Here is a 17,766-nt window from a genome sequence, read left to right on the forward strand (position 1 = left end):
GACAAGGGGCGGTTTAGCAGCTGCTATTTCCAGACCAGAGAGTTTCCACCCGAATGCTGATCTTGTATCAGTAGACTTTGAATCTTCTAATACAATTAAATAACGGTTATATTGGCAAAATATGCTAATGATCGGATCGATTCTGATGCATCATTTTCCAACTCCAAGGTGTGTCATAAAATATTTCGTGTAATTTCTCATTTTCACCCAAAATTTTCGGCTAAATTTTAAAATAAAAACATTGCATACCTGTCATCAACACTCAAAGGTAGAGTTGCATTGTACAACTTTGATCGGTTCATTCTTTGTAGCCTGGTTTTACCGAAATAGAATCATATTTCTTTCTGTTCTTTGAAAGTTTTCAACTTTCCGCCATCTTTAAAATGGTTAATTGCGCATGCGGATGTTTTGAATTTGTTCATCGGAACCTCTTACGCCTTTTCTAAATTCAGAGGGCTTCCGAAAATCATAAAGAAGGAGGAGTTTTCCTTGTCAGTCTTCTGACATAGGTATAAGTTGTTTAGTCGTTTTCAAGTTTAGCATCTTTATCTAAGCATGCTTAGCAGGTGATTGTTTTCATTTTAAATGATTGAAACCCTTTTTTTTAATAAGACAAAAGTAGAAAACATGTTTAGCTCGAATTTCCTCAATTTTGTCTAAGCGTATTGAAGTTTTTGGCGTTTTGATTTGCATTTTTTTATATATTGAACATCTTCATATCATAATGCAAAATGTGACCACCTTAACAGTATTTAAATCATATGTGTTTGATTTTGTTCAGATGGAAATATTCACTGGCAAGGGCACCTGTTCAAAATAGAAAATGTAGGTGGTGGGGTACTTTTCACTGTATTATTTTGTGCTACCTAATAGAACCAGAACCGTGTGTGTGTTTAAAAAACAAAAAAAAAAACAATTATTATATAAAAAACCCACTCCAGTACAATAGATCTATGTATATATAATAATGTAAATTATACATTGTATGTAATAAATGATTCACATTTATTTAATAAAGTGAACAGTTACATTGAAAATTCATAAATACATATGTACTTATATAATGAAAACATGTGGCTGGACCAGAAATCGAATCCGGGATCCCAGCATCTGCATCAGGTGCTCTAACCACAGAGCCATCCAGGCCGATTTCCACTGTCCATAAAGCCTGATATATAAGTTGGTTTTCTCCCTCCTTAAACAGTCTTCAACTTGGAAGACACAAGTTCTAAGGGCCCTGCCAAGAATTACTAACTTGCACATACAATGTAACCAGAACAAGGCCCCCCACACTGGCTAACAAATGTAGAACAAAAGACATTGAAAATTTGTAAATACATATTATAATGGAATCGAACCCCGGACCTAGCTGTATTACTAGTGAGGTGCTCTAACCACTGATCTATCTAGGCTGATGTCCTCAGTCCAGCCTAAATTCCTACACTTCAAACTACTCTGTTTAAATAGCAGAATATAACTAAACATATGATACATGACTTTGGTTGAAGCTCATATCATCTAGTATTAGACAAAAACTTTTAGGATCTAGCTACCAGCTGACAAATTTACCAGACCAGCATGTCTTCATGCCTTGCATGGACATCAAAAATTGCATACTCTCACTCAATTGGCAGGGTTTTTAAAAATACTGTATACAGGGTTATTTTCGCCCCGTGTAATTTTCACCCTTTTACACTTGCAAACAATTTTGCCCCATTTTAAATTCGCCCAACCACAGTTTTAAATAAGAAATTATACGGTGTTCTTTTAATTCGCCCCGTTTTAAATTCGCCCAATCGTAAGTAGGGCCAAAGGGGTGAAAATAAAACGGGGACAAAAATTTCCCTGTATACAGTATGTTTATTTTTATATATTTACATTTCCAATAAATTTCCCCTATGATTCTTTACAAAATAAAATGCTGTATATTTTCTCATGATCTACATTACATATGTACCTGGATTCAGCATGAATATCATGTTTTCATATTCGGTATTCTCAAAATTTTACACAATCCATTGTTAAACAGTCTCCGCCGATGTTATGTTACTTGCCGCACTTGTAATACGTAATAAAAAAACGGGGCAGGGCATATAATGCACACTGATTTGCTTTAAAAATGACATTTAAATGGTGAAAATATATGGCAAGTCAACAGAAAAATAATGTAAATATAAGAAATGAATTTAATTTTTGAAGATTCATGAGGTATATGAACTACAACGCATAAAATTTCATTGCAACGCTCGGCATATTTATCATGCTTCATGAAATATGCCGACCTCAAAATCAATAGTCTTCCTTAGTCCATAGGGAGTTGCTATGAATCTTCAAAAATTAAATTCATTTCTTAATTGGATCCAGTAAGCAATTGAACTTTTATTAAAAAAAAAAAAAAAAGCGGGGGACAAAAAGAGAAAAACTGAGTTGTTGTAGTACATGACATTCACTTTATGATAGAAAGAACATAATTATGATTTCTAAGAACATTGATTTTAAGTCAATAATCATGATAATGTAAGGGTACTTTTTGGCAGGTGATGACAAGTAAGACAGACATGGGACTAAGCCTCGAAGAAGACCAGTCTTAACTCTCCATCTTTGGTAAGTAGTTGGTTGATCTTGTATACTGTAGAAGTGGAAAACATTGTGGTAGTTTTAATTTGGCTATTAATTATTGTGATTAAAGAATTTTCCACAAACATAAAGCCATCGGGAATATTGTTGACATGCATTCATCTCTTTACAAATACAATTTATTATACAGTTTTTTCCCTACTCTGTAATAGTAAAATATTGACTCAGTGAAATGTATAAAATAACACAAGGTCAAGGCTGTACTGGTTGTAGTTTCCCCCGAATACTAGTACTGGTAGCTTTGCTATAATTTTTTTTGTTTTCAAAAATTAATTCACACAATAGCAACTACCGGGTATTTAGGTGTGAGAAGGTCATTATCCATGAAAATAAAACCACTGTGAAACGCTCAAATTTAGTAAATTGTAAAATATATTGAACACATGAAATTTAATACATTTACATTATCAAACTGTAAAACATATCGGAAATCATTTGTCAAAAGTGTAAGAATTTATACATTGTGGGATATGTCTTTTCAATTTTGCAGAATATTGACCCATGTCAATCATCAAAACTAACACGACAGCATGGAGACCAATCATGATATGGATGAAATCAGTTCTTCTATATCCAGTCTGGTAATATTTCTGATTTGTTAATTGTGGATATTATCACTTAATATGACAACAGAGTACAATGTATTAACTATTGAGGAAAAAGCAGAATTCCAATAGTTTCAAACATAGCAGTTTTTTGTTTAAAGAAATTGTTCATGGCTACTTTATTAATAATCACAGAAATGGAATATTTATTTCACTTTTATAGAATGTAAATATTTTAAAAATAATTTCACTATGAATGTATGTTTTATTAGATTGAATATATACATTTAATTATGAATAATTTTTCTTTGTTTAGTGTTCCATGCTAGAGACAGCAGGCCACACTGCTATACTACTCTCCCTGGACGGAAAGAATCAGAAACTCTACCAGTGTGGCAGTGGTGCTGGAGGGAACTTTCTCTTACGGGAAAGGAATACAGTGAAAAGTTTTGTCAGCTTCTGTACAGGTAAATTAATGTGGAATTATTTGTGTAAATGTTGCTTATCTGTATTGTTTAGTTGAGGAGTAGGTTTTGTCTATTTCTTCTATTATGCTTTAAACAGAAAACTGCCTGTTTTATGCATATTTTAAAAATACAGGAAATCACATTTATAATTAAGCAAAATTGTCCATCCCTGGAACTTCGTTATGAGTGTTTTTTACTGTATTATCATTTTCAATTAAGAAATTTAGAATCTGAACATATTAAAATAAAAACAGCTCAGTATATTAGCATAACTAACTTTTTTTTGCAGATGTGTATTCAGCAGATACAACAGTTAACATAGAAAACCAAGAAAAAGATACATGTAGATTGGTTGTTGAGGATATAGGTAAAATTTGGATGAAATTTGCATATTATTTACACAATAGTACCTTATTAACATATGAAATGAATTAATTATTATCATGATTGTCTTTTTTGCAATTGAAGTAAGAGTAAAACTTTTATATACTATGATTTCTTTTATCATTGTCTCTGAAAAGAATGTTGCAGTTTTAGATTGATTTCTTTCATTTTACAAGAAAAATTTGTGAATTTATTGTTGTCAACACATGATCTAAATCAGCAATCTGAATCTTCATGTTTAATTACATTTATAGCTTACAATCACATGTAGTTCACGCAAGGAGAGAGAAATTCTTAAATTCATGAAATGTGTTTTTTGCTTCAGAAACAATTTTACGTGGAAATTTGGAGGACGCAGAATCAGACAAACAAAAGACAAATGACGAGATTAGTTCTGAACCTGACAATGTGTCTGATTTTGATCCCATTGAAACGTTTGAAGATGAACAAGATAGTTCAAGTACAGACCATCTTTCCAAGGAAGAAAAATCTGACAATGAGGCACTGGTTTATAATAATATCCCAGAAAAACTTGAAGATAAGGAAATAAGTGTAAAGAATGATGTCTGCAGTCCTGGATCTTTGCAGGCCATAAAAAAGGTACAGAATAACAGTAAGAAGAGTTCAGGGGAATTACAGGATACAGAAAAGAATGATGAAATGGAATTTGTACAACGGTCAGAATTGAAAAGGAAAGGGAAGAATCTAAGACAATCCAGCAGGAAAGAGCGTAAATTTGATGGAATTATTCAACAGGATGAAATAAATCATCAGAATGAACAAATGAGAGAAAGGTTAAGAAGAAGGTCTGAACCAGTTGAAAAGAGAAAAAAGAAAAATGTTAGTGAGGAAAAAGATGAAAGTAAAAATAACAATATGGAGGAGGTAGAAAAGTCATTGGGACATAATTGTCTGTTTTGTGATAAACAATTGAAGAATAGAAAAACTTTGATTCAGCATGTTGTCAGACATGCAGGGCAGAAACTTCGATGTAAAATTTGTGACACTATGTGTAATAAGAAAAATATACTACAGGAGCATGTTAGAATGCATGAATTTCAGACCAGTGGACCCGGTTTGGACAACAGTGAGATGTATGATGTTGAAAGTAGAACATGTAAACTTTGTCAGGTTCAACTGGGCTCAGTTTTTTCTCTGAAGAGACATATGAAATGTCATGAAAACTTAAAAGATTTTAAGTGTTATGTATGTGCTGAGAATTTTCATACCGAAAAGGAGTTAGCTTTACATACGGCCATTCATATGGTGTCACTGGTGTACTCGTGTGGGACTTGCAGGATTGGATTCGATTCCGAGGAGGCTTTACAATACCATAGAGGAAAGAACAACTGTAGTGCTGCAGAGTTACCTGGGGAGACTAGCTTTAATTGTTCCGTTTGTGATAAAGGGTTTATGTACCAGAAAAATTTAGAAAAGCATTTGGAAACGCATAAAAATAACCAAAATTCTGCTTCCAACAAAGGGTCGACGCTTTCAGAAAATACTGCTAAAACCAATGGGGGACAAAGTGGAATAGGTGCTGTTAACAGTGATTTGAGCCAGTTATCTTCACATAATGTCCAGCAACAAGACATGGAAACAGGCTCTTCTTGTTTTGATAGCAGGAACGTGGACCAAAAAAATGCAGCTGAAATTAATCCATCAACTGACATTCCCACCTCTTCATCACAGAGTGAGAAAAGTTCAAAAGATCTTACATGTAATTTATGTGGACAAATATTCAAGAAGGCAATGGCCTTGTATCGTCACAAATTGGGGCACGACGGCACGGGAATGTTTCCGTGTAGGTTTTGTAACTTTGTGACCAATTCCAAAGACAATCTGACCAGACATGCCAAAACACACTTGGCAAAGCTTCCACATATTTGTGACATCTGTGATAAAGGTTTTACAGAAAAGTGTCATTTAACTTTTCATATGAACTCCTCTCATTTTCATAAAAGGCAATTCCTCTGCGACCATTGTGGGAAATCCTTTCGTGCTCAACAGTCCTTGCTTGCTCACAAACGATCACATATGGGTACCAGGCCCTATAAATGCAGGTACTGTGATCAGGCTTTCGTAACAGGAAGTGGGAAGAAAGAGCATGAGAAAATTCATCAGAATAAAAAGACCTACATGTGTGATTCATGTGGGATGTCGTTTAACCAGAGGTGCGGTTTATACACCCATAAACTCACACACCATAATGATAAACCATCAAAGATCTGCCCGGAGTGTGGCAGGGCATTCAAAACTGATCATTACCTTAGATCCCATTTTGTCTCCAGGCATCTAAAACTGGAGGACGTGGATAATTACGGCTTTAAAGTCTATACTTGTGAAGTTTGCCAAAAATTATTTTCAGACAAGAGCGACATGAAAAGCCACATGAATAAACATACAGGTATATATGTAATTTATTTGGTATATTTACAATAATGATTTAAAAATCATATGAATATTTCAAATATTGATGTAAGATTTTTTTTGTTAAGTTTGAAAGTTTTCAGACAAAAGTTTTTTTCTAACTCGTGGCTTTTAAAAGCTTTTTTTTTTTTTTTTTTTAAGTTTCATTTTTTGTGGCAGATAAAACAGAGATGTCCCAATGTGATGAAATAAGTGTCTCATCGAATTTTCTCTACTTTTCCCCTCTATTTTAGGAGAGAAACCATTTAAATGTGCCTACTGCAACAAAGGCTTCTCTGACAGGAGTAACATGAGGGCCCATCAGCGAATTCACCAGGAATACAGGCCCCATCTCTGTAATATCTGCGGGAAAGGCTTCATCTTCAACAGGGACCTCAAGAAGCACCTCAGAACCCACTCGCCTCAAGCAGACGACACAAACAGATTGCAGGAATCGGACACAGCTGTGGAATTTTTAAGGTCCTCATTAAACACAGATGATGCGGGGGGTGCTGAAGTACAGAACCCCAATACTGTGGGGGAGTTTGAAATTCAGGTCAAATTTTCTGAAGATTTTATGTATAAATGATAAGAAAAAATTTTAATACACAATATTTTGTATGTTTTTGATATTTCAAAATCTTTGAACATTTTCTTTGGTCATCTACCTTATTTTATTACTTTTCAAAAATCTGTGATCATGATATAAAAGAAAATGATTATATTTTTGTAACAGCAAATTGTTTTACATTTCTATAACATGTACAATTACTATTGTTTTATAATATGTGGATTAGAATAAAATTGTTTCTTGGTAGTGATAAGTGTAGCAGTAGTTGAAACTCCTTTTTTAGCTCACATTGGGGCCATAAAACTTAGACAAGCTCACTTTTGATCTCAGTCTCACTTTTAACAAAGGTATATAGAGTGGAAAAGTGAGACTGAGATCAAAAGTGAGCTTGTCTATGTTTTATGGCCCCTGGCATGGTGTCTGGCATCCAGTCATCCATCTGTCAAATTGTCTAGAAATTTTTCATTTTTACAGCTTCTTCTCAAGAACCACGGGTCCAATTTTTACCAAATTGGTACTAATTAAAGCATCCCTGAGTGAAGGAGATTCTAAATTGTTAAAATAAAGGACCAATCCCTCTTCCAAGTAGAGATAATCAAGAGAATGCAAAAATAGGGTGGTGTCATTCAAAATCTTCTTCTCAAGAACCACTGGGCTGGGCCAGAAAAGATGATACTTAGGTGGAAGCATCCTGGAGTAGTGTAGATTCTAAATTGTTGAAATCATGGCCTCCAGGGATAGGACGGGGCCAAAACGAATCAAAGTTTAACATAGAAATGAGGAAAAAATATTTGAAATCTCAGAATCTGATGGGCCATGATGTGGAAAGGACAAAGATAGGGAAAGACCCCTTTTAGATTTTTGATGTCTCCAGGACATGCAATATTTAATCATTAGAAACCTGTTGCCATCCCTCATGAAATTAATATGCATTCTAAGTCTTGGGGTACACAAGGGTCACAGGAATGTCAAAATTATGTCAATTTCCGAATTTTCTCATTTTTATGCAAATTTTCATTATTTTATAACAAATTTGGTTTCAGAAAACACAGAACACAAGCTTGCCTATCTACCAGATTCAATGCACTAGTATCAAGTGGTGCTTCTTGTGTGTGAAAATTCCAGTAAGACAAGCCAGTGTTCTATGTTTCCTGCATGATGTTAAAAGATCTAAAATTCGACAAATTTCCATCAGAATTGAGGACATTCAGTAAAATGTCCAACTTTGACACACTATAGATACCTCTCTGTAATCCCTGAATCATTTTTTTTCGCTGGTTTCAAAACAAGCAACATTTAAAGTTCTTAGGTGCAAACTGAAACAATGTTATCTGTGTTTTAATTGGCCGTTACTGTACCTTGTCCTTTCAAGTGTGGAAGTATCCTGGGGTAGTGTAGATGTAAATTTGTTGAAATCAACCCCGAGGGTAGGGCGGGGAAACAGGGGGTAAAATCTTATAAAGAACAACAGGGCTAAAGTTAATACTTACGTGAGCGTTGTGACCTATGGGCATCTTATTTATGGGAGTTCTTCAGTAATGCAAGTTGTGTGTTTACTAGTATGTCCAAAGTCTTTAATTAAGATAAAAACAAAGGCTTTCATTGGCTTTTAATTTTTGTCTATTAACAGTGGGAAGGGTATTTCAAACACATTTATATCTTCCAAAATTTCTTAAAGCATGATATTGGTTTTGGCTTTTGACAAATTTGCTCTTGATACAAGAAAAGCAAGACTCTTTTCCAGTTATATGCATATAGTCGGTCTTAAAGGTACTTGGACACAGATTTGAAGTTAATATTTTCTCATTTTTTCTGTATAATATCACGAATTATATATTTTAATAGCATTTCACACAAAAATTAATTAAAAATCTTATTTCATTTAAAAGTTATTAAAACTTTAAATTTTTTGGCGGGTTTGATTGACACATCCTTGCACTTTCACAAATTTTAACTTCATTCTTAAGCCTTAGGAAAAGTGGCAATTTTGATGTGTTTTAATGAGAAATATTAAAACTTTTATCAAGAAAAATAATCTTATTCAGAGTAGAAATGTAAGAAAGCAAAACACCTTCACAAGTATCGTCATTCCGAACTAAGAGATGCGAACAGAGTTTAGCAAAACGAGCACACTCGTGTTATGTACACAGTTTTTGTAAACAGGGCTCGAGTTCTGTTATTGTTTATATTTAGAATTCACCGGGTGCATTCAATCGTCACAGTCTGCTTACCACAACTGCACGGACTGACAATATATTGTGTGTTTGTTTTGCTTTCGAACGTGTCTACTCTGAATTTTCTGGATTATAGTATTAATATTTTTCATTAATACAAAACGAGATTGCCACTTTTCCTAAGGATTAAGAATAGAAATTGTTCATACGTAGAGCATGCTCTTGCGTATCGAATCAACTGAGATATATACACTACGCATGCACCTGATGAAGGTATATTGCTGCATTAATAAGGGAAGTCGACAATAGAAAAGTTAAAGTCATCACGATTATCATATAACTTGGTTGTTAGATTACCGTTTACGTCTTTTTCAAGTAAAATAGCCTAGATAAAACAGATGTGTCAGACTCTGTGGTATCTTTTATCTCAAGCTCACCAGGATATATCGTATCGACATAGGAATGGAAATCACCATTGTTAATTGGCAATACGTCGTCGATATATCTAAATGTGGAGTTGAAGGCCACAGCAAGTGTTTACTTCTTTTCAGGCATAAAATTTCGCACAAATTCTGCTTCATATGAATATAAAAATAGGTCTGCTAATAACGGAGCGCAATTGGTACCCATGGGAATTCCAATAGATTGTTGGAATACCTGATCTCCAAGAACCACATTGATATTGTCAATCAGAAACTCAAGCATCTCTTTGATGTCAACTTCAGAGTACTTGTGTGTGCAATCAGAATGTGTTTTAACAAAATAATTTTGCAAATGACCAATGGCCAGGTAAGTAAATTTACGAGTTCCAGTTTTATTGAAAAAGCAGCTGTCAATGATATCAAAAAGCCTGGACTGTAATTTATCATGGGGAATGGTGTTTAAAGTTGAAAAGTCGTAAGTTTTTAAGCTGTTGATTTTGGTAAATTGTTCATAAGTTCTTTTTTGAGTATCCACATCTGATTTATACCACTTTTTGAAAATATTGTTGCACAGTACTCTTGAAGTTTTTCCTTCACATTGTCAATATCTTAGTGAGGAGTAACGAAAGAGGCTTGGTTGAACATTTACTGGAACCCGCAATGTATCTTTATTTGTAAGGATTTTTATGAAGTTTTGGAATCCAATATATATAGAAATATGTGGAATATTAAAACTATTTAAAACTGACATATGATTTTGAAGAATTTCTTCCTCAGAAAGGGAAGTATGGAGTTTAAGTAGGATTTCTACTTGTAGAATTAAATCCAAGTTCTTCTAAAATACAATTTATATAAAGAACCTTACAAACGAAGAAAATGTTGTTACTTGCTTTGTCGGCAGGGACCAGTACGTATTGATCATGTAATCTATCTAATTCTTTTTTCACTTCTAGATTATTGAATACAGAAAGATAGATGGTTTTCATATTGCCCTCAATCTTTTAATATGTGATTTTAACATGGACCTGATACATTTAATCCATTCTGACAAAGTGTCAACGTCTTCTTTTTCATATCTGGCCCATCGTCTGGTGTAATTTTCAACAGAATCCAAAGGAAGATGCCGTTTTTAGCTCACCTGAGCTGAAAGCTCAAGTGAGCTTTTCTGATCACATTTTGTCCGGCGTCCGTCTGTCTGTCCGTCTGTCTGTAAACTTTTCACATTTTCGACTTCTTCTCAAGAACCGCTGGGCCAATTTCAACCAAACTTGCCACAAAGTATCCTTGCGTGAAGGGGATTCAAGTTTGTTCAAATGAAGGGCCACACCCTAATTCAAGGGGAGATAATTGGGAATTAATGAAAATTTGGTGTCATATTTTAAAAATCTTCTTCTCAAGAACCACTGTGCCAGGAAAGATGAAACTTATGGTGAAACATCCTCAGGTAGTGTAGATTCAAGTTTGTTCAAATCATTACCCCCGGGGTTAGGGCGGGGCCAAAATGGCCGACCAAAATTTTACATAGAAATATATAGGAAAATTCTTTAAAAATCTTCTTCCCAAGAATGACAAAGCCATTATTCATCATATTTATATGGAAGCATGCTCAGGTAGTGTAGATTCAAGTTTTGTTCAAATCATGACCCCCGGGGGTAGGGCGGGGCCAAAATGGCCGACCAAAGTTTTACATAGAAATATATAGGAAAATTCTTTAAAAATCTTCTTCTCAAGAATGACAAAGCCATAATTCATCATATTTATATGGAAGCATGCTCAGGTAATGTAGATTCAAGTTTGTTCAAATCATGACCCCCTGGGGGTAGGGCTGGGCCAAAATGGCCGACCAAAGTTTTACATAGAAATATATAGGAAAATTCTTTAAAAATCTTCTTCCCAAGAATGACAAAGCCATTATTCATCATATTTATATGGAAGCATGTTTAGGTAGTGTAGATTCAAGTTTGTTCAAATCATGACCCCTGGGGGTAGGTTCTTTAAAAATCTTCTTCTCAAGAATGACAAAGTCATAATTCATCATATTTATATGGAAGCATATTCAGGTAGTGTAGATTCAAGTTTGTTCAAATCATGACCCCCCGGGAGTTACTAGGGCGGGGCCAAAATGGCCGACCAAAGTTTTACATAGAAATATATAGGAAAATTCTTTAAAAATCTTCTTCCCAAGAATGACAAAGCCATTATTCATCATATTTATATGGAAGCATGCTCAGGTAGTGTAGATTCAAGTTTTGTTCAAATCATGACCCCCGGGGGTAGGGCGGGGCCAAAATGGCCGACCAAAGTTTTACATAGAAATATATAGGAAAATTCTTTAAAAATCTTCTTCTCAAGAATGACAAAGCCATAATTCATCATATTTATATGGAAGCATGCTCAGGTAATGTAGATTCAAGTTTGTTCAAATCATGACCCCCTGGGGGTAGGGCTGGGCCAAAATGGCCGACCAAAGTTTTACATAGAAATATATAGGAAAATTCTTTAAAAATCTTCTTCCCAAGAATGACAAAGCCATTATTCATCATATTTATATGGAAGCATGTTTAGGTAGTGTAGATTCAAGTTTGTTCAAATCATGACCCCTGGGGGTAGGTTCTTTAAAAATCTTCTTCTCAAGAATGACAAAGTCATAATTCATCATATTTATATGGAAGCATATTCAGGTAGTGTAGATTCAAGTTTGTTCAAATCATGACCCCCCGGGGGTTACTAGGGCGGGGCCAAAATGGCCGACCAAAGTTTTACATAGAAATATATAGGAAAATTCTTTAAAAATCTTCTTCTCAAGAATGACAAAGTCGTAATTCATCATATTTATATGGAAGCATGTTCAGGTAGTGTAGTTTCAAGTTTGTTCAAATCGTGACCCCCCGAGGATAGGGCGGGGCCAAAAGGGCCGACGAAAGTTTTACATAGAAATATATAGGAAAATTCTTTAAAAATCTTCTTCTCAAGAATGATAAAGCCATAATTCATCATATTTATATGGAAGCATGTTCAGGTAGTGTAGATTCAAGTTTGTTCAAATCATGACCCCCGGGGGTAGGGCGGGGCCAAAATGGCCGACCTAAGTTTTACATAGAAATATATAGGAAAATTCTTTAAAAATCTTCTTCTAAAGAATGACAAAGCCATAATTCATCATATTTATATGGAAGCATGCTCAAGTAGTGTAGATTCAAATTTGTTCAAATCATGACCCCCAGGGGTAAGGCGGGGCCAAAATGGCTGACCAAAGTTTTAAAAGATATATATAGGAAAATTCTTTAAAAATCATTTTTTCAAAAAATAGCAAATCCATGATTGGTCATGGGACTATTTTTGGATTTAAACTTTACAATAAAAAGCCATTTTCTACTTTTTCCTACCCTTAGTGCTCAGGTGAGCGATGTGGCCCATGGGCCTCTTGTTTACAGAATATACCTTTGTTCCTTATCTTTAGACCCTAAACTTGTAGTCCGCCTCGGAAAACACATTCTTCAAATATCCTATAAATAAATATCCTCTCAATAAAGAATTGAATTGAATCATAAATGACTATGTGAAATATATAGAATAGTAAAACTGTAGTAAAACATGCTTATTACGAAGTATCACGGGCGTACGATTAATCGAAAAGTTTACAATACATTTATATTCTAAAGTTATGGGGAGTGAAAATCACATGATATTAAAAGCGTCAATTCATCACAAGCGTCCTTTCTTGCATTTATTATTATCATCTTGTGGTTCCTAAAATATTTTCAATTCGTCTTAAGAAAGAAGTACACTGTACGCCAAAATATTGACATTGATTTCCGATAGGACATAGGAAACGGAATCCTTTGATACCTTGCAAATTTACTGGGGAGAGGGGGGAGGTTGAGTAAATTTGTTAAGGTTGGAATATTTTAATAACGATTGTTAACGAGGGAAGTTATAAATATTGTCATGTTTTGTTTTGTTTTTTAGAAAAAAAAGGAAGACACAACTATGCACTGATGGATTTCTTAATTTATTTCTTTCAATTTGTCCTTAGATAATTAATCATCTTGTTACAAAAAAGTTTCTGTTTTGTTTTCTTCCCTTTTTGTGACAAAACCAGGATTTAGCTTCGAGACTGCATGAATGGCACTTTTAATACATGAAAACTGATTGTCAATAATATTGCTAACAATTCAGATTCTAGAATTATGTCAGTTCGATTTTAGTAGCTCCTTGTTGAGTTTAAATAAATAAAGAGGAATTCAATTCCAAAGTCTGTCTTTTTATGTTTTGGAGTTTAGCATGGTTTAGATCGATTGCAATCTCTTGCTTTTGCAATGCAGCCATTCAGACTCTTATACTCACAAGGAAACAGTTACGCTCGATGTGCTTCTTCGGCACATTGTTTCATATTATAGATCATCTTTGCAGCGTAGAATAACGGAAGAAAAATGTGCCAAAAAAGTCTATATTGTCGCTTTCCACTTCCAGGAAGTATCTATAAATAGAAACTTAGATTTTGGATTACATGCTGCAATACTGTGAAAAAATGTAACATTTCTGTTTTAATCACTTGGCTTGCAGATAAGCACTCTTTAAGTTAATAAAGTTCGTTCTTTTAATAAAGTTGCATGTCCAAATTCTATTTACACACTGGGGCTGGGGTGATTGGGGTTAAAACGTATTTCTGATGAAATTGTCTCGAATTCGAGTCGACTCCTCCCGACTTGACGACGAACCAGTCAACATGTCCCTTAGTCCACTACCGAGATCAAACCCGTCTGGGAGTTCCAACCCTCCCGAGCTCGACCCCCCAACTCGTAGCACGCCGAGCCCTCTGAGGTCGTCCATAGACAATGTACCACCAAGCGGCACCTCTATACCACGTGATTCCTCTGGCCCAAGGAAATTGTAGCGTTCCATTCTGAACACTCTAATCTGGCCAGAAATATCGCCTATCCACAAATTTTCATGTGAATCCACGTTGAAACAACTTATACTGCCAGACATGTTGGCTAGAACTATAGATTGAAAGGTTGCCTCTTCGTCGACAACATGGATTAGGTTTGTCCCTGCGTCCAAAATGTAGTAGTTGTCATTCTGGTCACTTGCAACTGACCGTGGTTGAAAGGGGTAGCTATTCGTGATATTTATACTATCATCCGATTGCTCAAGTCTTTTGAGCCCCCTCTTCCCAGTATATTTCTTAGGATACTTCAATTTTTTGACTGTCGATAGTGTCGTACTGTCTATAAAAAATACGCACTTCTTTGTCGTTTCGCAGAGAGCGATCTGTCCGGTCTTCTCATTAACAGTCATAGATGATACCTCATGAAGCTCAAGGTTCACATCCAGTGGTTGGATCTTCTTCAACATTTGGTCTGTGATAAATAGACCACTGTTGTTTAAATGTGTGTTATCAGAGTGACGACGCGTTGCAATCAGCAGACGACCATCATCGTACGCGTATAACGAGATGGGAACGCTGTTTTCTGTGGTTGTTACAAACCTTAGTTCTTGTTGATCGTTCAGCAACAGAATTTCACCACTGGAAAAGGCTAATACAAGTGTACCATCACTAAATCGAGCTATGTCCTGGAGTACATTTTCGACATATTTTCTGTACATCTCCTGGCCATTACGGGAAAACTTGGCAACGAAGGGTCTGTTTGTTAAAACCCAGCACTCATTTTTGTCGTCTGGAATTATCTTTCGAATACGCTCAAAATTATTGCATTTGAATGACGTACTAAGGTAAGCGAAGAACGCAGACTTCACGGTACTCCTGTAAGCATTTCCAATTCTTCGAAGAATTCGCAAATCTCGATGACCATCGTTTTCTTCGTCGCTGTCCTCGTCGAAATCGCCAAATTTTTTCTCATCCTTGTGATGATGACTTTTGTGGCAACCGCTGCAGAGGATGCTGTTACACTCATGACAGTGCTTCAGTTTTCGTACCTCCCTTGCTCCGCAAATATCACACGTCTCCTCTTGTTGTGGCGCGGATTTAAAATAATTGTCAAAGAATCCTTGAACTCCATCTTTCGGAATGTAGACGTCCTGTCTGCAGATTGGACACTTGACGGAGGAATCTGAATTTGAAGGAGTAGCAGCTATAATGTTGTCAATACACGGACTGCAGAACGTGTGAGAGCAGGGTAGAATTTTCGGAACTTTATCTGGAGTTGAAAACTGATAAGCACAAATTGGGCAGTTTGAGTCGTCTTGTTGTTGTTGTTCATCCATTTATTGTTACATCGACAGAAAAACAACAAAATATTATAATATATAAACCAAAACTCCAAACAATGTCCAAATGTTAGTTGTTACTCACATGCCGATCGAGGTTCAGAACAAAATTTTCAACATTCAGTGAAAATTTTCAAAGTTTAAAAATAGCTCATGTTGCAGCTCACAAAGTCTGGGAGGGAATTATTTTTCAAGGACTAGCTGTAATTTATATCATACATATGGCACATCCTCTTCCTTTTCACCAGAGAAAAACTTCCCTGTGTTAAATAAGTCCAGAGAGTATATGGCTGAGAGACATGTATCTAGCTATAGCAGGATCAAGTTCAATTTTTTCCTGGTTAATGGTTTCAAATATCACCATCCTGTAGAACTTTGATATAGAGTCAAGTGCTATGTATTACGCAATGCATGGTTAAGTCATAGGCATAAGTGTCTTATAAATATATATACTGTACTATATTTATCATAACTACAAGGCGGGGAAAAAAATTAACACGTGGGTAAATGCACGACAAGTACTCGTTCATATAGTGTGAAAGGAGGGGTGTCAGAAAAGAGTATATTTTGCCGTTAAAATTTTTTGCATGGAAAATATTATCCCCACCCACCCAATCTTCTCACCCCCCTCCCCCAAAAAACAACAACAACCACAAAAACGCATATATATTTTTAGCAGCAAACATGTACAAATGTTATGACACTCATTGCATTAATTCATTTTCTTTTTACAACAGTGCATTTAGAATTTTGCCATGAAATAAGATTTCATAGTAATTCTTTGATAGTTTTTATCATTTTCCGGAATGAATGTTCATTGTCGACATCGGTGTGGTGGGGCGTAAAGGGAATGGAAAGAGAGGGGGTGTTAAAAAATCGTTGAATGATTGTCCATGGTTCCTTTTTTAGCCGGGCTCATTGCTCGTAGAGCAATGCCCGGCTATTGCGACGGTGAGCAACGGGAAATGCTGCTTCTTCACCGCCAAATTGAGTTTACGAGTAAAAATATAGTACGTACGCCCAGCCGCTGTTGAGAAAACAAAATCCATCCAAACACTTTAAGAAATAGTAAATCGAATATTTTTATCAAAATATTAAATTGTTTAATATTTTTCCTGGCTCCTTTGGCTAATATTTTACAAAGCAATTCAAAAGGTGCGAAAGGTTTTCACCAGGTAACCCTGTCTGCGTCATATTCTATAAATAAAGGTTGTACTATCAGGCTAACACAAATGCAGGGAACATCATTAATGACTTGATGCTAAAATCCCCGCTGAGGACACATCAGTGCAGAGTCGTTTGACCTTAATTAATCTTGCTGCATTGGTGTTTATTTACTTTTGTTTGTATATAAAACCGGTTACCCCGAAACGATACATGTGATAAATATTTTACGCTGTTAATTTCTAGCTATATTTTATTTAATTTTTAAAACTTTTTAATACTATATTTAAGGGCTGGTCCCATAGCCCACGACCCCAATATAAAGTAACACAAATACACATGTATGGACAGACAATTTGAAGAGAATGTGAACTGTCCAGTATGAGAAAACACAGCAGTCGTCCAAAAAATATCTACCAGAAAAAATCGGTATATCTTCAGCATGTCGGCAGATGTTTAAAAAAAAGCGATGGCAGAAAATCAGCCTTATGACGAAATGTGGTGTCTCTTTATTTTAATGGAAAACTACGTTTCTTTGTTTTTTTCAGTGTACTTCTAAAACAACACTCTTTGAATGCAGAGCTAAGGTCTTCATACCATTATCACATGTGTCTCCTGTTACACCAACAAGGTGACATCTACATAATAATTGAGGGGGGAAAATAATGCTTATGGATAGCAGTGTTTTTGAATTCATATTGGTATAACATATATTATTTAAGCCAAAACAAAACGAGAAAATGTTCTTAAACATTTAAAGTC

General features: G+C 35.2%; 3 protein-coding genes across 3 annotated transcripts in view; 1 reads left to right on the plus strand and 2 right to left on the minus strand.

Annotated features, from left to right (window-relative positions):
• The window catches only part of LOC134256195 (golgin subfamily A member 4-like), a 56,372-nt gene extending 55,977 nt beyond the window's left edge, over nt 1-395 (minus strand). The window contains exon 1 of the mRNA XM_062738844.1: nt 250-395. Within this exon, the coding sequence (XP_062594828.1) occupies nt 250-302 (53 nt within the window). The 5' untranslated portion in view covers nt 303-395. The remainder of the gene's footprint in view (nt 1-249) is intronic.
• Nucleotides 396-2,527: 2,132 nt separating this feature from the next.
• On the plus strand, nt 2,528-7,355 carry LOC134256147 (zinc finger protein 724-like). Its single transcript, XM_062738765.1, has 6 exons — nt 2,528-2,604; nt 3,128-3,218; nt 3,499-3,649; nt 3,939-4,016; nt 4,359-6,440; nt 6,697-7,355. The coding sequence occupies exons 2-6, from the start codon at nt 3,168-3,170 to the stop codon at nt 7,029-7,031; spliced, it is 2,697 nt and encodes an 898-aa protein (XP_062594749.1). The 5' UTR covers nt 2,528-2,604; nt 3,128-3,167; the 3' UTR covers nt 7,032-7,355.
• A 6,205-nt stretch (nt 7,356-13,560) lies between these two features.
• Nucleotides 13,561-16,254, minus strand: LOC134256206 (uncharacterized). Its single transcript, XM_062738857.1, has one exon. The coding sequence runs from the start codon at nt 15,835-15,837 to the stop codon at nt 14,266-14,268; it is 1,572 nt and encodes a 523-aa protein (XP_062594841.1). The 5' UTR covers nt 15,838-16,254; the 3' UTR covers nt 13,561-14,265.
• Between the last annotated feature and the right edge of the window lie 1,512 nt (nt 16,255-17,766).

The sequence above is a fragment of the Saccostrea cucullata genome, unplaced genomic scaffold (assembly GCF_032062105.1).
Source record: "Saccostrea cucullata isolate Sc308-1 unplaced genomic scaffold, CSIRO_AGI_Scuc_v1 ctg204, whole genome shotgun sequence".
Lineage (NCBI taxonomy): Eukaryota > Metazoa > Mollusca > Bivalvia > Ostreida > Ostreidae > Saccostrea > Saccostrea cuccullata.

Excerpts from the sequence above, each read along its gene's own strand:
- LOC134256147 (XM_062738765.1), top strand. The coding sequence starts at position 3,168 with ATGGAGACCAATCATGATATGGATGAAATCAGTTCTTCTATATCCAGT. Across the intron at positions 3,219-3,498 it reads GTTCTTCTATATCCAGTCTG|TGTTCCATGCTAGAGACAGC; the intron begins GTAATATTTCTG and ends TTCTTTGTTTAG. Across the intron at positions 4,017-4,358 it reads ATTGGTTGTTGAGGATATAG|AAACAATTTTACGTGGAAAT; the intron begins GTAAAATTTGGA and ends TTTTTGCTTCAG.
- LOC134256206 (XM_062738857.1), bottom strand. The coding sequence starts at position 15,837 with ATGGATGAACAACAACAACAAGACGACTCAAACTGCCCAATTTGTGCT.